The 22,772-nt window shown below is 36.3% G+C and overlaps 1 protein-coding gene across 12 annotated transcripts in view; it reads right to left on the bottom strand.

Annotated features, from left to right (window-relative positions):
• Positions 1 to 22,772, bottom strand: part of CHD9 (chromodomain helicase DNA binding protein 9) — a 101,607-nt gene that overhangs the window by 22,561 nt on the left and 56,274 nt on the right. For all 12 annotated transcript variants that reach the window (XR_012652214.1, XM_075040233.1, XM_075040234.1 and 9 more), the window contains 17 exons: positions 21,623 to 21,769; positions 20,357 to 20,425; positions 20,213 to 20,268; positions 18,662 to 18,779; positions 18,052 to 18,138; positions 16,525 to 16,662; positions 14,181 to 14,302; positions 11,293 to 11,536; positions 9,979 to 10,155; positions 8,959 to 9,102; positions 8,199 to 8,454; positions 7,134 to 7,344; positions 4,829 to 5,024; positions 3,876 to 4,043; positions 3,113 to 3,292; positions 1,418 to 1,528; positions 599 to 795 (listed from right to left, as the gene is read on the bottom strand). Coding sequence is in view for 11 of the 12 variants with exons in the window: in XM_075040233.1 (XP_074896334.1) it covers positions 599 to 795; positions 1,418 to 1,528; positions 3,113 to 3,292; positions 3,876 to 4,043; positions 4,829 to 5,024; positions 7,134 to 7,344; positions 8,199 to 8,454; positions 8,959 to 9,102; positions 9,979 to 10,155; positions 11,293 to 11,536; positions 14,181 to 14,302; positions 16,525 to 16,662; positions 18,052 to 18,138; positions 18,662 to 18,779; positions 20,213 to 20,268; positions 20,357 to 20,425; positions 21,623 to 21,769 (2,621 nt within the window). In the remaining variant the exon portion in view is untranslated. The remainder of the gene's footprint in view (positions 1 to 598; positions 796 to 1,417; positions 1,529 to 3,112; positions 3,293 to 3,875; positions 4,044 to 4,828; positions 5,025 to 7,133; positions 7,345 to 8,198; positions 8,455 to 8,958; positions 9,103 to 9,978; positions 10,156 to 11,292; positions 11,537 to 14,180; positions 14,303 to 16,524; positions 16,663 to 18,051; positions 18,139 to 18,661; positions 18,780 to 20,212; positions 20,269 to 20,356; positions 20,426 to 21,622; positions 21,770 to 22,772) is intronic.

Genomic DNA, 22,772 nt, shown 5'->3' with positions numbered 1-22,772 from the left:
AAAAAAATTATGGATGAACGTTTTAAGCTTCTATGACACAAAACTGATGGGAACTCATACTGATAAACAAACCTAGTCATTTATTTTATAAGGTGGGTGAGAGAAGACCTGAGATTTTATTTCCAAATCAACATATCTGATTTAAGTATAGTTAAAATAACTGGTTAGATTTCCAGTTCCTATTTGCACCTGATGGAAGCGCAAGATGTTCTGCAATTAAGAACATCAAGTCATCTATCAAGACTTTATTTCAGATATTTATTCATTTACAGAGTTTTGAGCCTGCCTACAGCACTTACTGTAATGATTTTTTAGAGAGACTACTGGCCTCTCTGGTGCCCATATTAAATGTCATAACCTCTTCTGAAGAAAGGTTTTCACCTCTCCTCTTTAATGTTTCTTCAACTGCAAATTCTCAGAAAGATTTATACAGGGTGCATGATAAATTCACATAAATTCATATTCTAAATAAATTCTCTATATACACACCAAGTTATTGCCAATATAGCTAAAAGTTATTCCATAAATACAATTTAGTATGTGGAAAAAGAGTATTTTTTAAAAAACTTCCTAGAATGAAGAAGGATGTATACAATACCCATAGACCAGCAAGTTTTTTTCCACTCGAAAGCACTCTGTTCTTCCGTATCCATTGGAACGGTCACAAGGCCTGCGGAGCTTTGGTTTATCATCGCCCTCACTCTCCACTTCAGACAACTCGGCCAGCTCATCTTTTGTAGCGCTAAAGGGCCGCGTTTGTTTCCTAATTCTTGGGGTATCAATAACCAGGCTGTTCTGCAAAATTTCAAACAAACCTTATCAGAGAAACAGTTGATAAGTTTTTCTTAAGTAAATGGTTTCAGTTCAGAAACAGCAGTTTCTAATGTCATTAATAGGTATTTTGTAAAGACATGACAGTAAACACCCAAAAAGCAAGTAAAACATTTTGTATATTTAAGGCAACAAAAAAGTGGGTTTCATATCACAATGCCATTTCATTAGTTATAAACAATACTGAGTACCTCATCTGAGCTGAATACTTACACAGACTACACTGCAGTGTCTGAGTAAAAAGGGGCACTGAAACCTTTTTAGAACTGACTGCAAGGGAATGCCTTCAAGTATAGGACACAACTTCCAGTATTCTAAAATTTATACAACTCTTAGTCAGCTATTTTGCAGATTCCAACCCAGGATTTACAGAGAAACAGGGCAAGCAGAACAATTACACAATTTTGAGCATTTCCAGATCTTCAACAAAAATCAAAGACCTCCAAACTCTTTTGGGACAGCAGTGAGCTAGGAAATACTAAAGCTATCAGCATGTTGAGCACCAGAAATCCTGCACCTCCTATTTCAGAATTCAACAGCAAGCACATACTTGAAAAAACATGCATTAAAAAAGAGAAGTACTTACTCTACCACTGATAGCATCTATATCTATTTCTGCTTTTTTGGCCCATTTCTGCCAGAAGTTGGGATCATCCAGTGAAATATCAGTCCTGTTTCCAGATGCAACAAAACTAGCCTGTAATAAATAAAACTAAATCTTACCAACGTCATACATCAAAAGTTTGTAGCATTTGAATGCATCAGTGCAGCGAAGACTACATAACCTTATTTCATCGAATAATCTCCCAAGCAGCTGTTACGAGTTTAAAACTTGCTTACAATGCAAAGCAACTCAAAAGTTCTCCTCCCCCTTAATTTTTTAAAACCAGATCCATAATCTATCAGAAAAACCTAACGAACTTTTATGCACCATCAGGAGAGAAGAACATTAAGCAGCAAGATTCTTCTGCTTCTAAGTCTGAATCTAAATTACTTGAACGGAAGAAAATAGAATCTTTTAAAGAGGCTTATCAGCATTTGGGGATTTCATCGCATGCACAAGTACTCGCTTGAGGGAAATTTCAAAGGAGTGTTTAAACTACCAACAATCAAAGCTTGAGAGCATGGAATAGGCTTAATTTCAGAAGGCATTTAAAAAACCCTGATACCCTACTTATAGGAAAAGAGTAAATACATACAAAAAACTTCTAACTCTTCTGACAAAAAGACAGTGGTGATGACCTTCAGAAGTCTATTTCTTGTTTAAGCCACAAACAACAAAAGGTAAGAGAGCCTAAATAAATGTATAAGTAAGTAATATTTATAAATATTATTTTAAATATAGTAAATATACATTTATATTCTTAAGTTTTCCTGTTTTTTTTTAATTGTCACAACTGCATTCATGAAGGACCCATGTTCCAAGCTCAGTTACAGTCCCTGAGTTTTAAAAAAAAATATTTATTCATGTATTTTTAAATTTATCTGAACTTGTATTTGTTCAGATTGATATTTGCATATGCTTTGGAAATTAAGGAGTCCAAATTTACTTTTTGTTCTGTTCATCCAATTTTCCAGCATAGCTTTTTGGATGCTATGATATTACTGTTTTTCTCTTACTCACCAAAATTTAGAGTGTGTTGGTCCCATTTTATCCTAGACTACTACTGCTAAGACTTTACATTCTCAGCCCCCAATGTACATATATATACTTTCCACCCCCTGCTATTTTAGGAACTTTCTTATTTTGCTTTTCAAACTCTTACAAAAAAACCCAAGACCAAACCAAACCAAAAACCAAAAACCACCAAAAAGCTCAAGGTTCAAATTATATCCTATGTGTAGGCATTTTTAGAATAAGCTTGACAATTTTTAATCTTATTAATTATTGCCTTATATATATTTTTTCCTACTCTTAATATATCTGAATACAAACAGATCTATAAACAAAACTATTTTAATATTCTTGGTTAATGCAGTGCATTCTATCTCACACAAATCCTAGCCTTTTCAAAAGCAGCACACTCCTATTAGTCATCTTTGCTCAAGCATGCTCTTTGCATCTGGCATTTACCCAATTTGTATGCGCAAATCTGATTTTGCTATGGGCACGTGTTAATATAAACACATAGATGTAAGAACCCCAAAAACGTACCTAACATACACACACATTAAATAAAAGTAAACATAACTTTAAAAAGGAAAAAAAAGCACAAGCTTTACAACATTCAATTATGTTTACAGCTCCATACTGTTAAAGAACAACTTGCTGCTTCTGCACCTTGGCAAATGTGGAGCCCCTTCCTTCTGATTCAATTGTGATAGTTTTAGTACGACGCTGCAAAATTTGGTCAATGTCTTCCTCACAGAATTTAGAACCTTCATCTTCTTCATCCATAATGGCACCATATGCACCTCTTCGAAGCAAGTCTTCTATTTCTTTTTTGGAGAGTTGTTGGATCTGAGCAAATAAAATAGGTTTTAGGCAATCAAGGAAGAAAAAAAAAAGTCTTTCCTATTTCTCTTTCCCCTTCCAATGTTTCTGCAACCTAACTGTGCCTTATGATTTATAAACTTTAAATTTAGATTATTAAAAGCTAAGAGAAAAGTCCAGTTGACAGTTGAATTAATTTGTTATGTGGTTACAGTACACATTTTCACAAGTACGTGTCTTTTTTGTTTTGGCTATTCTCAACACTGTGAGGAATGCAAGTTTAAAAAAATCACCTGTTAATATTAGATGTAAATCTCATATCAAAGTAACACATTATATTAATATGAGAAGATACAAGGAAACAAAGGGAAACTTTTCTCCTTGTTTTAATTCGACGTTATCTATCTTGGACCTTAAGAGGCAAGAAATAGTGAAAGATTTATCAGAGTAACTGACTACATTTAAAATTATGTCAACTATATGGTTAGTCCACATCAGAAAACAGAACAGATTCAAACAACAGAAAAATGGTAGCTTCTGTAATTTAAAATAGTTCCCACATGATTACAAAAGCAAAAGGGAAGTTATTTCAAGAAATAAGTCTACATACACCACCAACACTGTTTTCTCTTCCACTCATACTCTGTAAGACAGCCTTATCCAGTCCCAGTTTCAGACTTGCTCTGTCAAACATTTCTCTTTCATAGGAGTTACGTGTTATCAGTCTGTAGACCTTCACTGCTTTGTTCTGACCAATCCTGTGACAACGGGCTTGAGCCTTTTGAAGGAAGGGAGAACAGCAATAAGATTTTAGACTTATCTAGGAACATCTAGGATTCTTCTAAGTATTTTTTCTGCTGTAGCACAAACTGAAAAATGACAGTATGAACTCAAAAGGAGATCAATTCACATTTAAGTAAATGGAAGCTATCAGACATTTTCCACATTGTGAACAGTTTTCTAAAACCAGTGTAGTAAGTAAAATGCAGATGAATGATCTGTGCTGAATGCTACTGAACGGTATTTCTCTTGCAGTAACACTAGATAAAAAGACATGCTATCTCTTAAGTTATCTGATCTCCAGATACAAATGATAAAGAAGTTGCAACTTGAGAATGGATTCAATTTCAGCACCCAATTCCTAGAGTTGATTAATTCACTGTTTCTTAATACATATTAACCCTTTTCTATATGTTAAGTTTCAGCTGAACAGTTCTATTTCCATAAACTGTATTAGTCAGTATATGCCAAATGTAACCCCTGGCTTCACAGTGTCATCAAAATCTTAAGGGTTTTATCAACTTACTGACTTCGTTTACCTCTGTTGTGCTTTTAAAGAGTAATCAATTTGAAAGAAAAAGTTAGAACCCAGCCAAACCCAGATGATGTCTCCTATCCAAGTAGAAAGTATTCATTGAAAAACATTAAACACATGCCTTAAAAAAAACCCTGAACATTTTAAAATGATGCATGTTCAAAACAGAGACAATATTCAAAGTGACCAAATTTCTATCAACCAGGTTTGATGACTTAGGCCTCACTATTATGCTCAGAGGAATTTACCTGCAGATCATTTTGAGGATTCCAGTCAGAATCAAAAATTATACATGTATCTGCTGCAGTCAAATTAATGCCCAAACCACCAGCTCTGGTGCACAGAAGGAAGACAAAGCGATCGGAATCTGGTTTGCTGAACCGGTCAATTGCAGCTTGTCTGAGATTCCCTCGTACTCGCCCATCAATTCGTTCATATAAGTATCTGGAAATTGCCACAGACACACCCACACAAATAATTACAAAGTTTTTCACGATTTAAAGGGGGATTAGAACAGATCTCCTGCTTATCTATTTATTCTTTACAGCGAATAAAAGTGACAGAAAGTAACTTTGATTATCAGTGGGTAACGTAACCAGGAATCACAACAGAAATCACATACCTGTAGTACTAATACACATCAGCAAGTCCAAACACTTATCATTTTAAGACAAGTTCTTCCGAACTTTGTCCATTAAAGCAAGTACCTGATCATACATACCAGGAAACATGTATTACCATGGCACTTAGCTGCATTAAAACATACCATAACCTGAAGTCCCATGTGGACTTACAGCTTTTTCACATGCTATTATGCTTGGATCCCCACCCAAGGTCACAGAAGCAGGACAGTGTACTTCTGTATTATATACCAAACTGTCTGAACATGTTAGGGATAACCAAGTAATCAGCAGAAAGCAGTACTTGGTGAGCTGTCATTGGACAAACTACATATTGATTCTGTCAAGATTAAGCGAAATGGAACAAAAAAGACACGACAGCACTCTAACAGTCTTTATCAAGGCATCAATGAATCTGGGGCTTCCTAAACCAAAACCAGCAAATTTAAAAGCCTGAAATAATACTGTCATTTCTGTTACCTTTCATAATTACAAGGACTCCTATGAAACTTCTGAAATCAAGTGAAATGCTTAAAAAGGGAGCAAATACTTTTGTACATTGTAAATGGAGTAAGATGCTGAATATGTATCTACTAGCCAAAAAGCCTCACAACCATCTTTCTTCTGATCAACTATAAAATGTCACAGCAGATAATCCACAGGACCACAGGCATTTTGGCAGGCAGCTATTTCCTACAGCAACAAATTCTGTTAAGTATTGAGTGAAATCATGTGTGTGCTCCAACATTTCTAATCAAACAGTAACACTGAGCAAGTTTCAGCTTCTGTGGATTTCAGAATATTCTACCTGTAGATATGATGCAGTAGTCTAGATGTTACACTGTCACAGAAAAAGGAGTATTTTCCATACTGGATTTTAAGTGCTACTATGAAGTTAAAATTAGTCTATTAAAATAAAACATACGAACTGTTGAGCTCTCATTTCAAATAGATAGCTTTATGAAACAAAAAATATAGAAACATAGAAGTTCTATAAAATTACCACAAAAAGAAGTATTAATATAATCTACTAATGATTTTCAATATACATTCCAGTATCCACTGCAGGAAGGCTTGACATTTTTACTAGTTGTTTTTTCACGTTAACTCTGTATTACCATGTAGTTCACTGACAGACACAGTTCAAAGCAGTACGCACATTCCAACAAATGGACTATTAAAACAACCAAAAGTACGCCTTTTTATAGTTCTTCAGGTTGATATAGCAACTACTGATTGTAACCAAGTTCAAGGTTATACTTTATGTGCTAAGGCTTCATGCATAGTACTTAGTCATGTGCTTAAATAAGCTCTTAGTTTCTGTGGAGTCAACAGTATAATCAAAGGCTACTATTATATGCGACAGCAAAAGCAGATCTCAGGAGCTGCTTTATGCTGGCAGTTCCGTTCTGCTGCAAATTTCAAAGCAGTAATACTTTAGGAAAAATAGGAAGCGTGTTTTTATTTTTACATTAATAAAAGCCAAAACTCCAGTTGTTTACCATTTTGTACTTCTGTTCTGTTGGGAGTAAGGAGCTGCATTACCCCTGTCTGGTTCAAGTTCAACACGATATAAATAAAGAGCACGTTCTATGCTTCCTGGGGTTTGGATGAACAGTGCTGAGCTTGAACTTACTTGGTTTCTAACAGGTAATGTATAAACAGTACATACATACAAGAATGTTTAATAGAAAAAGCAACAAACTGAAGGCACATGGTTTACTCAACAACCTCTCTTTAGTTGTTCTCTGAAGTTTTTAATTTGTTGGTGAATAAATGATAAGCCATGACAGAACACAGCAAGTTACACAGTGATTAGCAAAAAGAAAAAAAATTCTTATCTTTGGTATGCTGTAATCATTAATCCTGCACTAACATTCAAAGATATGTCCACTGAGAACAATAATAGGAGAGAGAATATGCAGTATCTTACCTTTTATGTATAAGGTAATCCTCCAAAATATCAAGGCAGCGCACCATTTGAGAGAAGATAAGGACCTTGTGGCCTCCTGCTTTCATTTTTGGAAGAAGTTTATCAATAAGAACCAATTTACCAGCTGACTGAATCATTGCTTGCAGATGGAAGTCAGGAGCACTTGGGCTATACGTTTCTTTAAACTCTCCAAGGATTTTCTCTTCAGCACCTATCAAAGAACACATTTCTGCATCTACAGGTGTATCTACACAAGTATCTCTGTATACATACAAGACCAAGTTACCAAAATCAGTGCTTGTACTTAAATATCCCCCATTAGCCACTGCTGGAGACAGAACAAATTTCTGGATGGATCTGAAGTCTAGCAAGATGATCTATTTCTATGCTCTTTGAAAACAAGTCTCAAGTTTTTAAGCAGAACACCACAGGAAAAAAAACAACTAGAATGAGGTGAACCCCTCCTCCAAATTGCCAAAACGAAAATACAACTTGTTCTCAAGTGTTGTGTAAAAGACCAACTAAAAAACCTAAAGTCCTTTTGTCTCTGATATTTTAAATGGGACATAGAGTCTTAAACCCAGTATTTTGAAGAACCTTTTCTCAAGTCCCTCTACGATTGAAATCCTAGCAAAACCTTTAAGAGCTTAAAGTGTATTTTCTTGCAAGCAGGAAAAACAATCAAAGTTAGTTATAACTATGAAAGAAAAAGCAATGAAGACTGACACAGTCCATATCACTTGCAAGAAGCATTAATTTTAAAAGTTAGCTCTAGAAGTTCTTCTTCATACTGCTTTTAAAAAGATGTAACATTTCCATGAGATAATTGCTTTTAAATGTTCTGTAAAGTCCTACAAAACAACAAGTTCACATTTCAGGCCTCAAATAAGCAACTGCCTCACAACTTTGCCTTACCTCTATCAAAAAAATGCTTCCACCTAATCCAATCCTTGGCAAGTCTGATGAAGACATCAAGGATCACAACAAAAGTTCTTGGGTATTTTAAATAAAAGTACAAAAGTAGTTAACCCCCCCCCAAAGAATCAGTCTTTAGCATGTATTTACCTTTGATGAGATAAGGGTGATTACAACACTTTCTGAGTTCCATCATAGTGTTAACCAGATTGGGTACATTTGCTTGCCCTGCTCCTTTGGATAAGAAAGCAAAATTTTTCTCCAAAATTGCTCGATAGTATTTCTTCTGAATATTAGTTAGTTCTACTTCAATTATAGTTTCCTCCTTAGGAGCCAGCTTTTTTTCTACATCTTCCTTTAATCGTCTAAGCATCATGGGTTTCAGGATAGCTTGCAGTTTCTGAACCTGAATGAAACACAACAGTTTGTTGGAACATGGAAAAGTAGTTAAATAGCTTAATTAAAAACTTTTTAATTCAGTATCACTAATTTTTTCCCTTATATAAAAGATCTGAGATGTGATACAGCCCTTTTTTTAACCTCAAATTACTAAAGAATTTAAATGTCCTCCAAAACCAAAAAGAGTATCTTTTTAGCACTTGTCTGCAAAGACTGACTACAAAGCCAGAAAACTTCAATTTTTATTATTTTATTCACTTGCCAAATTTACAAAACCAACCCAAAAAAGCAAAAATAACTCTTCAACATAAAATGTCATACTTAACTGATTTCTACTGCCTGCACAGTTTAGAGAAACTGCATGACAGAAGAACTCATAGGTGCTATATGTGGGGAGTGAAGAGGAGGGTGGGAAGCAGTAATGGTTACTGCCCAAAACAAAAGTTTTTCCTTTCAAGGAAGTCACTCTTACACACTGAAGTTCAAAATGAACTTATTCAACATGCAATACCTGTTCCTCAGTTTTAAGGTCTCCAAATTCTTGCATGAATGTAGATTCAGCAGGAAAACGCAATGGTTCAAGAAAATGAAGGAGACTAAATAATTCTTCCACTGTGTTCTGCAGTGGGGTACCCGTTAACAGCACTTTATGCTCCTATAAAAGAAAACAAAGCACATGACCTTATACGCACACATTTGCAAAATTTTTTGCATTAAGTCTGAATATCATAACCTGAAAATACCAGTTCTGCATGTCACTAAGTACAGTGGTAATACAGATAAACAGATTCATAAAATAACAACGGTAAGTGTCTTCTACTAGCTTTTCTTCAAATTGTCTTCCTACATCTGTAATGAAGAAATGACTGAACACTTCAATTTCTCCAGTAATATTCACACATGTATAATTCTCTCTATAGTGTAGAAAATATACACTAAGCATGTATCAGAAAGATGACTTCTGAGAACATGTACCAACAAGTCTATCGAAGTAATAATGAAGTCAAAAAACCAATGCAAAACTATTCATGGTGCATCTTGTAGTAGTGCACCAAAAGCCTCAAGGTTCATGGTAGTATCTGCTTTACAAAATCTTGCACTATTTCCAATAAAACCTTAACTACAGGACTACACAATAATTCTGTTAAATTCTACTACCTGCTTGCTTTTATCATTAAACAACTTGTTTAAAGTACTTTCTAGGTTTTTAAACATGGATTACTGCACAAAAACTATTATTATAAAGCAAATTTTAAATGAAATCTTCATCATAATCAAAACAAACTATGGAATAGTATTATCAGAAATAGATTCTGCTTACAAGTAGAACTTGCCACATTTTATTTAGTCAAAAACATGCCAGCATCAGCTATCAAAAACCCCACATATTTTAACAGAGTATCAGGAACAGGTATGTCCTGAGAAAGACTGCTTGGAAGGTCTTTTTCAGCAGATAAAGCAGATTTGTCATTTATCATCGTACTGTACTTAACTAGAACCAAACCCAAAAAGTGAAATAATAGTTACTCACAAGGTTCATTAATTTTAGTCCTTCCAAGAGTTTGCAGTTTTTGTTCTTCAGTCTGTGAGCTTCATCAATAATAACGCACCGCCATTCAATTGCATTTAATTCTGGACACCCACCAAGAATCATTTCAAAAGTTGTGATAATGGCTTGGAATCTGTAGGTACCTCGAATGATACGTCCCTAGAGATTCATCAACACACAAAATTTGTTACATTACCTCAAATCTACTCAATTTAAAGATTTTGTTGCTGAAATTTTATCAAGAGCCAGACACCAGATTTTACATTATAAATTGTTTTGTCATCCCATACACATTGTTCACATCTCTACAACTCTGTAATTAATACTAGTGAGTAATTATCCATAGCCACAAATCCAATATTATCTAACCAACAGTAAAATTTTAACCACTTTTCAATTACAAATATAACCATCTAATAAAACTGTTTCAAAAGGTGCATGTAGGTAATATCACATTTTTAACCCTAGGAAAATCTGAAAGACTGACTGACAGGAAAAACCCTCCCACCAATCAATCAAAACGTATGACGGTAATACATTTATCACTCACAGAGTAAGTAACAAAAATATCACCTGAGAACTAAAATAACACTTTTTATCCAGCTTACTCTACTCCACTGGCCTGACAACAAGAATATGTAAGGCCTTCAATAAGGCAGTATACGATAACTCACTAGAGAAACCAGATGTCAGTTTAGTATTTAGCACTACTTTAAAGAAAAAGTTTTCAGCCTTATCAGTTTTGTAGAAATACCATGATAGTTTAAAAAAATTGTTTATTTATGCAGAATATATAGAAAAGGAAAAAAAAACCCTTGAAAAATACTCAGATTTCAAAGTTTTTTCATGTCATTTAATTTGAAGTATTTCAGACAGAAAAGCAAATTGTACACAAAGCTCGTTTATACTAGGAAAATGAAATCAACAGCTACATGAAAGTAACATAGAGCTTAACTGGCTGTATTTCTGTTCTCACTGCTCTTCAAATTCAGGATCCAACTGCAACCATCTGTGCACACTTTAATCTCCACATGAGTATCAGCATCACTGCTATTCAATTGCAAAATTACTCAGCATACGGGAACAACATGCATCTTGCTGCAACCACTTTCACAAAATTTACTCAGTAAGCATATGTTAAAGATTCCAATATGTAAAAAGCTTGAAGAACACATCATGGGATGTAAAATGACTTTCATTAAGACATACGTACAGATAATGGAAAGTATACTTTTCATTACTACTACCTGAAACAGGTTTGGGGTAAGTTATTGCATACAAGTAACGTTACAATACCTGGGAGTCCCTGAAGTACATTTCATACTGCTGAATCATCTGCCTGCTGATCATGCTTCCATGATACACCACAACATTAAGGTCAGTCCACGTGCGAAATTCTCTTTCCCAGTTTGTTATAGTGGAAAGTGGAGCAATGATCAGAAAAGGCCCTCTTATACCAGCCAGGAGGATTTCATAGAGGAATGTAATAGACTGAATGGTTTTGCCAAGACCCATTTCATCTGCTAAAATGCAATTTCGTCTGAAAGTAAAATGTATTTATTTGTTATTAACATCAAAGACAGTACAGACACTAAAGCTGTTACTCAAATGGGCAATTTATAAAAACAAAGCTCATATTTACCAGTTTAAAGCAAGAGTCAAAATTGAGATACTCTAAAAGATGCTTGCAAACATTCCCTGGTTATGGTGAAAGAATGAACTCAGTACACAAAACCACAAGCTTTCAATCATGTTTAGCACTGGCAAAACCTGAGAATGGAATGTTCTATGCAGTTCTCCTAGAAAAAATTCCAGAAGTATTCTTTTGGGACTATGTCTGCCCTAATTAAAGGCATTCAAATTAATCAGATTTCCTACATGTACACTCACCTTGACAAAACTGCTAGAAATTAATGAAGATTCCCTAAAAGTCACAGATGGAAAGTATCCCAGCTACACTCACATAAAAGGAGTGCATTATAGCATCACTGACAAAATTCCCCTTGTTTCTAAAACTGAGACAAATGCATATTACCAGATTACTACATGAAGTACCACTAGGTGCTCACCCTCAGCCATACATTCCAGCCCTTCACTGTTAGCACAGACGCTCACACAGCTATGTAGTGCTTGACTGAGAATTAAAACAAAATTTTCTTTTGCAGATCATGAAACTGTATGGTAAAAATGGTATGCTCGCTGACATACTTTCCATTTACAAGAAGGGTCGGAGGGAGGATCCAGGGAACTACGGGCCTGTCAGCCTGACCTTGGTACCGGGGAAGATTATGGAATGGTTTGTCTTGAGAGCACTCACATGGCAAGTGCAGGACAAGCAGGGGATCGGGCCCGGTCAGCATGGGTTTACGAAAGGCAAGTCCTGCTTGACCAACCCGATCTCCTTCTGTGACCAGGCGACCCACCTAGTGGATGAGGGAAAGGCTGTGGATGTTATCTTCCTTGACTTCAGCAAGGCCTCTTAGACACTGTCTCTCATGGCACACTCCTTGAGAAGCTGGTGTCTCATGGCTTGGACAAGTGTACTCTTTGCTGGGTGAAAAACTGGCTAGAAGGATGAGCCCAGAGGGTTGTGGTGAATGGGGTTAAATCCAGTTGGCGGTGGGTCCCAAGTGATGTTTTCCAGGGCTCGGTGTTGGGCCGTGTTCTGTTTAATATCTTTATCAATGATTTGGATGAGGGGATTGAGTGTACCCTCCGCAAGTTTGCAGACAACACCAAGTTGGGAGGCAGGGTCGATCTGCTTGAGGGTAGGGAGGCTCTACAAAGAGATCTGGACAGGCTGGATCAATGGCCTGAGGCCAATCGTATGAAGTTCAACAAGGCCAAGTGCTGGGTCCTGCACTTCGGTCACAGCAACCTCCCATGCAGTGTTACAGGCTTGGGGAAGAGCGGCTGGAAAGCTGCCTGGCAGAGAAAGATCTGGGGGTTCTGGTTGACAGCCGGCTGAATATGAGCCAGCAGTGTGCCCAGGTGGCCAAGAAGGCCAATGGCATCCTGGCCTGCATCAGAAATAGTGTGGCCAGCAGGAACAGGGAGGTGATTGTTCCCCTGTACTCGGTACTGGTGAGGCCGCACCTTGAGTACTGTGTTCAGTTTTGGGCCCCTCACTACAGGAAAGACATGGAGGTGCTGGAGCGTGTTCAGAGAAGGGCAACAAAGCTGGTGAGGGGCCTGGAGCACAAGTCTCATGAGGAGCGGCTGAGGGAGCTGGGGTTGTTTAGTCTGGAGAAGAGGAGGCTGAGGGGAGACCTTACTGCTCCCTACAGCTACCTGAAGGGAGGCTGTAGTAAGGTGGGTGTTGGTCTCTTCTGTCAGGCGGCTGGAGATAGGACGAGAGGAAGTGGCCTCAAGTTGCAGCAAGGGAGATTTAGGTTGGATATTAGGAAAAACTTCTTTACTGAAAGGGTTGTCAGACATTGGAACAAGCTGCCCAGGGAAGTGGTGGAGTCACCATCCCTGGAGGTATTCAAAAAGCGTGTAGACAAGGTACTCCAGAACATGGTTCAGTGGGCATGGATGATGGTTGGACTCGATGATCGTGAAGGTCTTTTCCAACCCAAATGATTCTGTGATTCTATAATTGCTATAAAGGACAGGCAACTGATATTTTGGAAATAAAGCAAGCAAGAAGACTCATGAATAGAAGTCCAACTTAGATACAGAGAAAATACATCATTCTGGAAAAAATCTTGAAAGTGATTATTAGTCTCATTAATACAACACAGCATTAATGCTCAAAAGTTAACTTTAGCTTACAATATAGAAAACAATTATTTACTAGCCTTATTTTTGAAGAGAGGTAACTTTATCTGAAATACTTATTAATTCTAGAAATCATGCTGAAAGATGCAAGTGTTTCCCAGTTGTTCCAAAAATCCTGAAAGCTTGTTCTTTGGTGGAAGTTGCTTTTTGTTTTAGTTTACTCATAGCCGTTGAAAATTTATTTTCAGTTAGGTTTATTGTTTTGAGATTTGCTTTCTGCTATACTTGTTGATAAAAACATACTTGTACACCCAAAGAAAGATTTTTTTTTCCAGTTACACCCTTTTAGCTATAAGCACAGAAGTTAAGATGAACTTAGTTAAAACAGTATTTATCCCCAGTAACAGTGATTCACTCCACATGGTTTAAAGTTTACATTAAAAAACATTCCATGCATATACCTATTGTACCAGTTGAATAGGAGCCAGTTAAGTCCTTCCAGTTGATATTCCCTGAGCTGATTGCCATTTTTATATTCCCTGGACTGTTCTATCTTCTTCCAGGAGTTTGGAGGCGGTCGGTCCTTTGAGGGAAATATTAATACATGTGCAAGTTGGTGCATGCTTTATTTTTCCAAAACATTTTAACCTATTTCCCGAGTTTAACAATTCAGAATCAGAATGTAATTATTCAACCTTAAAACTGGGAAGGTGTCATGGTTAACATTACTTACTAATTACTAGTCTGCAGAAACCTGAAATTTGTAGCTGTTTGTCTATATAAATTAATACTTTTAAAATTAATTAAAAACTATATTATAATAATATCAAGTAACTGATTTCCAAAACTAAGCATACAAATAGCTTGGCACTGGTAATTTGAAACAGCAATACATTCATATGACAAACTTCAAGAACATATGAAGTTTCACTCTGGAAGCTCTAAGAACAGCTGTCCTACAACCAGAGTCAACTGAGTATTTGGGTCTAACAAAATCCCCAAGGTCTAAGTAGCTCTGGATGCTGATGCTATCCTCCTGAAGCAGTTAGGGCAATCTGCATTGAGTTACTGTCATCTTGTCCATGCCTTTCAGCACTTCCCCTTGTCACTGCTGATCACACAATCTCAGTTACCCAATTCAGGAAGCCAACACCAGGAATAGAGAAAAAGTAGATTTGTGAGTGGTTTAGTTCCCTGAATCAATTCCTCCAAGGGATCAGACAAAAGGCAACATCAGCATATGCAGGATCATGATTCAAAGGACATCACAAAACAGATGATAAGAGTATCAAGGTATACTGTCTTAATGTCCCTAGCAAGCTAAAGGAAAGGTGACAGGCTATGTATAAGTATATACACATATATATATATATATACATACACACACACTAGTTCCCAAGCCTGGAGACTCAACAGGCTGGCCATTAGCTTAGCAGGCAACTTAGTAGAGAAATCATGAAGTTTTTTATATTAAGTAGGATTCCAGCAGAAAGCACTCTCTTCAGATACCTTCTGCATCCCAAAATGAACAAACTCACACAATCAAGCAAAACATTTTTAGTAAGAGCCTTTCTGATCAGCTGTACCGCCCCCCCCCCCCCCCCCCCCCGCTTTTCTCAGTATTTACAAAAGCTTGCATTCACTCTAGACTCACGTGGCCTTATCTGGCAGCTCTGAATTTTAAATTTGAATTTCATATCTCTTTATTGCCAATGTCAGCATCACCTGACACCAGGTCTCTGAGCAGAAGTAGCTGTCCCTCCCCAGCCGCTGTGCCTTCCTCCCCTCACTCACAAGCAACTATCTGTCCACTCCCCCACACCAGAAGCAGCCATGCTCCTGCTCCCAGGGCTGCAAGTCAGCACATACTTTCTTGTAGTTGCTGGAGCCTGGAACAAAAACCACTTGTTGCTGATGCTAAGATGACTGTCGGTTGTACAGTTGTGCTTTAATCACCATCTTCTCACAAAGCCAAATACCATAACAGAGGTATAAAAGCCCTTCTTCCCACATGCCAAAATGGCAGGATTTTAAATAAATACTAGAAAAATGAACTAAATATAATATGAAGATGCTAATCGTAACTACTGTCGTTATCTGTAGATGGAAAAACCACTAAAATAAAATCCAAAGCCTACAAATTCAAACACTATGCATATTCAGTTACGTAAAATACGTAAGTTAGAACAAGTGTTGTACTACACCATGCAGGACACATGTCTTACTCTGACAATGACATACAGGACTTTAAATAGAACTAGTTTGTTTTCTCCTGCTCTATGAGACAGAAGATTGATAATTCAAAGATAAAACACATTTCCTTATTACACGTTTTTCTTCCTTTCAGCAAGCCCTTTATGACAAGAAGAAAAATAAAAGCAGGAAGTAATTACAGAATCCGTTTGACAGATCTCGTTTGCCAATTTCCTTCAGTGTTGAAGCACAAGACTTAACTCTGTTCTCTATAAAAGGATGTTTATACTTTATTCCGCTTTCTCCTCATCTTAATGTTGTTTAGATTCTGATAGCCAGTTTCAATGTGTTGCTCCTTGCTCAGAATCTCAGAAAGTTATAGCACTTCATATTTTTTCCTAAACAGCTTTTTTTTTTTTTTAAACAGAGTAACAAATTAGAAAAGAATATTTATCTATGCCTACCTGAAAATATTATTATTCCTAGGTAACAAGGCACACAGATCCTTTACACAGAATGTCAATAAGCCTTATGTTTTAACACAAAAATTTGGAGTTGGGAAAATCAAATCCAATTTGCCAAGACAGACAAGTAAATCAAGTATAATTTTACCAATCTCCTTGAGTCAGGCCTGGAAGCTTGCAATTGTTCAAATTCTTCTATTTTTGCTTGATCTACATCTTCTTTCAGCTCCCACGTACTGTCTTCATATGGCAACGAACACCACTTTACTAAATAGTAAATAACAGGCTGCAGAAGAAAATTCTGAATGTTACCAGCTTTTAATTTAGCATACAGACTGTTAATATGCCTTACTATTTGAGTGGCTAGCTTACATGACAGCTGGAAACAAAAGCACATTTCTGATACTTTTAGAAATGTTCGGTGCAGATTCTTGTTATCTACCTACTTATCCTTGGCTTCTCATACTCTGCCACTTGTTACAGAATTTTGGAGTACTTTTCAGTCCACTTACCCACAAGTAAATCTTAAGTCTTAGGAAAGATAAATTACTACATTTGTGATGTTTATGGAAATGGGGGCTAGGGGGAGTGGGGCAAGCGGAACTAACTACAGAGGTGCTACCGAGAACATCTCCTCCACTCTCCAAATCACACTATCTAAGCCTACAACAAAGAGCTTGAGAAAGTAGCTTGAACAGAGGTCTTCTCAACAAAATAGAAAGCTCTACAGGTCTGCTGGGTGACATACATAAAAATTTAGGAAAAGTCTCAAAAGATGGAACCAAAGCAGATTATTTTATTTAGACTCAGTAAATAAGTATTTAAAAACCAAATAAAAAGTAATCTTTCAAGAAGTTGGAGAAAAGTCTTATGACAACACATTCTTTCTACAAGTATAATAATGACAAATCTGCTGCACACATTGAAAAGTAATTTTAACCTTCAACCCTGCTTTAGGAAGATTAATGCAGAAATCACTGCATAGAAGTCTGCTCATTTTGCTATCCAGAAGAGCAGAACAAGTATCATAGCTATTCCAGTAGCCTTAATAAACAACTTTATCAGTCTTTGCTCTCTGCTCGCCTCAGGCTCTTCCTGAATTTGGCAATTTATTTGCTTGATTTGCTTTTCTGTTTTCTTTTTTTATTTTCTAATCTCTTGTTTTGTTCTGTAATAGCTTTCGAGAGGAGATACTTAAGTTAAAAAAAGAGTTTTGATAAATACAGAGGGTCAGGTCCACTGGTGGCTATCAAAACACCTCTCAATCACTGGTTGCCTGAAGCCTAGAGACAGTTAGAAAGGAAGAGGCAACCATCACTGTCCTGTCTTCTCATGCTTTTTTCAGCAGTGACTCCTTGTCACTATCAGAGACAGGACAGTACATGGGATCAGCCTTCTGTCAGAACTCACAAGGAATTACCAAACCTCACATTTATATCAGTAACTACCTAAGATTTGTCTACTATGACCTATTAATACTAATAAAAGCCACTGAACTCTGATTTCTATTTCAAAATACATGGCTAGCATAGGAAATGACAAAATTGTCATGTCTCATTAAAAATATTATTGAAGCTTAAAATCATTAACGTGTTTCTCTGAAATCTGCTAAAATTATGATTATCAAACACTACTTGGAGGTGTATCTTCTTGACTTGCTTTAAGATGTATTTACCTCACCAGTGTCCTTGTCTTCACAAAGAGATACTTCTAACACCCGGTCTACTTCAACATAGTCAGGATTAAAAGGTTCTTCTTCCATCTGCAATGCAAGATTAATAAAATCAATAGAAAGGCAAAAAAAGCTGGTATATGCTAAGACCTGGTCTCATTGTACACCAAGTGAATTTGGCAGTTGGAAACTACTGAGGTTTTTGCACACACCTTGAAATCTACCCCCCCCTTTTTTTTTTTTTCCAACTGGCACTGAAGACAGATCTGACATTAGAATAGAAAATACAGTTATTCAGGGATGAAGTGCTGTCTTGTGAAAGTCATATAGTAGAGAAACTAGCCATACTAACATAATCTTTCCCTCCTCACCACTTTTAAGTAGTTACCCAAACAATCCCAGTTTTAAACCATGCAAGTCAGGTTAGTTCAGTGACTCTAGAAGACTTGCTCTTAAAATTACTTTAAACAAACAACCCCCTGCTGCAACCAAAAACCCAACCCTGATGGCTAATTTTTACTTCTCAACATTCAGCTGCTCTATTTAAAAGCTAACTACTAATCACAAATTTACAAGGAAAAAAAGCTTATTTAATTGTATATTTCATACTCACATCTGCAAAAAAGTGAGCTCTTTGTGCTTGCCTTAGTTTGAATCGTTTTATTTTCTGCTGAATTCTTTTATCCTTTAAAAGCTGTTGTTCTGTGGCCCACTCACAGTGGAGATAAGAGCTAAAATTACGGAGATTAACATTAACATATTAGTGAAAGCAAAACCTTACTATCTATTTTTTATATGCAGTTAAAATAATGTATTTTATAAACCAGAATTTCACTCGAAAATGAACATTTTATCATTTAAGACATAATTCACTGTAAAGAACAAAGATATATTCCTCCAAATGATCATCTTACAGCATCTAGTTAAGGCAGTGTTTTTGGGCTACGATCCATAGAACTCTATGGATTCATAAATTTCTTTCATGTGTCCCAAGAAGAGAAGGAAGCATACTTGAAGTGAGCTTAAATAAGTTTAAAAACTGACACCTCTATCAGAAAGTACCCAGAGATATAAAGGACTTAATATATTGGATGTAGCTTTCTCATGTACTTCATGTGAACATCTCTTCACAGGTACTGCTGAGCTATATATCTGAGCCCATTAAAAGATCAGTGAGGAGCATCAGAGCCCATGGCAAAAAGGAACATCATCAGATTGGGCTGGGACAGAAGCAAGAAGTAATGGAGTCAAAGGAAGGAGGAAGCATAAGCACCAGTACCTACACCATCTAACTGCAGTCCAAGTGAGCCATTCTGAAGTTAGATTGGTTTGACAGAAGTACATTTAATTCTTCCTCACACCCCCTTTTTAATATATTTTAATCACTTTTTAAGCTTTCTAAAGATTTGCTAGAAATAAAGAGCTGTTGCTGGGTATTACTCATTCTGAGATGAAAAGACAGACTTTACCCTTTCAAAAACAAGAGCTAAATAGTCTCCAGAAACATATGAATCCAGAGTCTCAAAAAAATTACATTTATTAGCAAGAATCTAATGAAATTACTTACATATGTAAAATTAAAAATGTGCTTGCATTTTTAACGTCAAGAACTGAATAGTGACAGGAAGACAGGTATGAAATTTAAAATATGAAAATATGGAAAAAGTTCTTTTTCTTCTTAATTCTTTTTTTTATTTCCTCCTGATGTAAAATCATTTCTATCACTAAAAGTTTTTTTGTTTTTTTTTTTTTTTAAAACAGTAAGACTGACTCCTACATCAACCTCTCCTAAATGTATGACACTGTAAATCTAATCCAGGTTCAGAAAACAGCTCTGATTTCAATTCATGAAATTAAAATCAGCTGCAGGCACGCAGCCCCTACTGAATTTAATAAATATATCTTCTCTAAAAATTCTGTTCTTTTGGCAATAATGGCTGTCAGCTTATTGGTCAGTGCTGGTTTCACAATGCTGATAATTTTAAGTTTAATACTAACAACATAATGCAGATTCTTAGCAATTGTAAAATTAAATTTGTGAAGTATCGAAAGATGACAAAATCTGGTTATAAATAATCTTCAAACAATACCAGACTTTAGTACATGAATATGGTACTTGTCATTTCAGTCAACGCCTCCAATGAAACAACTTTTTAATACTTACTAGTTCTTGTATTTTACAAAAAACTCTTCTGTTTCTACTGTCATCCCAGCAGGTATCTAAGAAAGGAAATTCAGGAGATATGTAAAACAATAGACACAAACCCCTTTTTCAAATACGCAACTTTATCCCATGACAATCACTTACTTCTTTCTTTATTACCCTGGAGGATAAGATTTTGTCTACAATTGCTGCATCTTCTTCACTTGGATTTTCCTATAAATGCAGGAAAACAATGACATGAATTGCAGTAAATGCCCTCTCTTCAAACTGATCAGGCTTAAAACCTTCAAACACAAGTGGCTTGTTATGAGACCAACAATAAAGGCAAATTTGACCTCTACCAGTAGCATTCTCTTTAACAATCTGGGAGTAAAATTTAAAATCCAGAGGAAACACATGCAGAAGTACAGTAAGTCTGGCACTTCCAAAAGAGCATCAGATGCAATGCTCACAAACACACTTATAGTGCAAGCAATGGTGATTCTGATGCTTTCCAGACACAGACTCACTATGAATGCCCTGTTAAGTTGATCTGATGCACTGGACACACCCAGAATTCCATTACACAGATATGGAGAAAAAAGAACTCTGGCAGACAGGTTAAAAAGAATATTAATAAAACAAAACCAGCATGTGCCAAACTCAATTTAATAGGTTTACTCTGAACATCGGTAACAAACATGCTGTGGAATCGGGCAGACAAGGTCATGCCTGAGAATTCCAGCAGGGCTTAGGTGTGACACAGATACAGGATTACTAAGCCCTGCCAAGACTGAAGCTGTGGTTCCAGAGATAAAAAGCCAGTCTTTAAAGGTTGCTTCCAATAAAAAGTCACCTTCCCTCTTGTCCGATTTGTTCCCAATCATACTATCTTTCTCCTTCCATTACCACTTTGGCACTCCTTCAAATGTCTCAGGATCACTTTTTTTCCTGTTTCTTTCCTGCCACTTCATTTACCTAGAAAGGCTCAACAGTTAAGTTTGAGTATCAGAAGTGGCAGAACTTAAACAGTGAACTGTAAACCTGAAGGGGGGGGACGGGGGACGACAAGTATCTTTTTTAAAAATATTGGTAAGCAGAGATCCCCACAGGCTCAATTAGTTTTATACTTCTGGAAGTCATAATATTACCACATATCTTTTTCATATGCTTACACAGCATAATACATTGAGATATACTATCCTTAGTTTTATCCTTAACTTCAGTTCAGTCAACGAATGTTTATAATGGAAACAAAAAAACAGTAATAAGCTATTTCTTCCAGTTGTCAAGATCTTAGCAAGATGTCACATGAAATAAACTACGGCTTAGTAATAATAATGTATTCCTTCCAAGTTATGAGCTTTATTCGTTGAACTACTTGAGACAAATGGAAAGTTCCCACTACAGACCAAGCCAATTTTTACCTACCACAAATAATTGTAAAGGCTGTTCAGCAGGTAAAGGGGCAGAATTCTTTTTCATTTTTACAGAAACTTTAGCTTCTTCTTCTGATTGTTTTCCTTCTCCTTCTTCAGCATATTTTTTCCTTTTAACTTGACGATTTGATCTTCTCTTCTGCATGCAGGAGAATAGAGATTTTACCAAAAACTTCCTCTAACATCAATTGAAAGTTTTGAGACACTCTAAGCAGTACTTTAGCTGTATCTAAAACCAAAGGCCAACATTCAGAGAAAACATCAAGCATGTGAATCACAGAGGGACAGAAGCAGCCATATACTATTGTCTATAAATCAATTTTTTTTTCTGTTTCATATAAACATTTGATACTTTTACCTTTAGAGTTCAAACGCAAACATGGAACAGTATTTTCAGCCTATGAGAACAAAGCTGATATTTAACAGATCTCTCATCATCATCATCAGTATTTCAACAGCAATTTCATAATGCAGTATAACAGCAGTATGTTACTGTGTGATTCAAGAATCTAAGTGAAAGACACAAAATACGCTGAAGTGTCTCTACTACATAACAGTTCTATACAAAAAATTATGATTTTCATTAGATCGTATTGGTCAGATTGCTGATGAATTCTGATTTGATGGCTAATAAAGTTGTTGCTTTGTTAATGTATTTGTTTTCTCCTCCACCTTAATCAAGCTTGTTTAACGGCAGTGTTTGTCTTGCTTTGCGGTTTATCTCTGTAATCTTCCATGCACGCTTGTTTCTGCAAGAGTCTGAGGACAAGTTCCATTTGGAGAAATAATGTTCAGTCTAAGGAAATAATTCCTTCTCACTCACTGTTTAAGTTTCAAATACTTAATTAGGAGATTGCATATCCTTTTCATCCCTCAGTACCAATATACGACACACTGCATTATTCAATTCGTAAAATTAATTTTTAAATCCATTGGATAAATAATGATAGCATATTTTTGTTTAGGAAAAGCCACTGCTGGTTGCAATACACTGTAGTAATCAGCTGGGAGAAGAACAAGTTACGAATAGAACAAAAACCAAAATCCTGTGGTCATACTGGCTTCTGCAGAGCAGATATTAAGTAACAGTAAGATTGCAGCACAGGAACTTTCTTCCTATTAAATTCAGCCCTTGGTCTTGC

Source organism: Buteo buteo, chromosome 11 (assembly GCF_964188355.1).
Source record: "Buteo buteo chromosome 11, bButBut1.hap1.1, whole genome shotgun sequence".
NCBI classification, from domain to species: Eukaryota; Metazoa; Chordata; class Aves; order Accipitriformes; family Accipitridae; genus Buteo; species Buteo buteo.
Note: the sequence above shows the minus strand (reverse complement) of the source record. Positions and strands in the feature narration are given on the sequence as shown.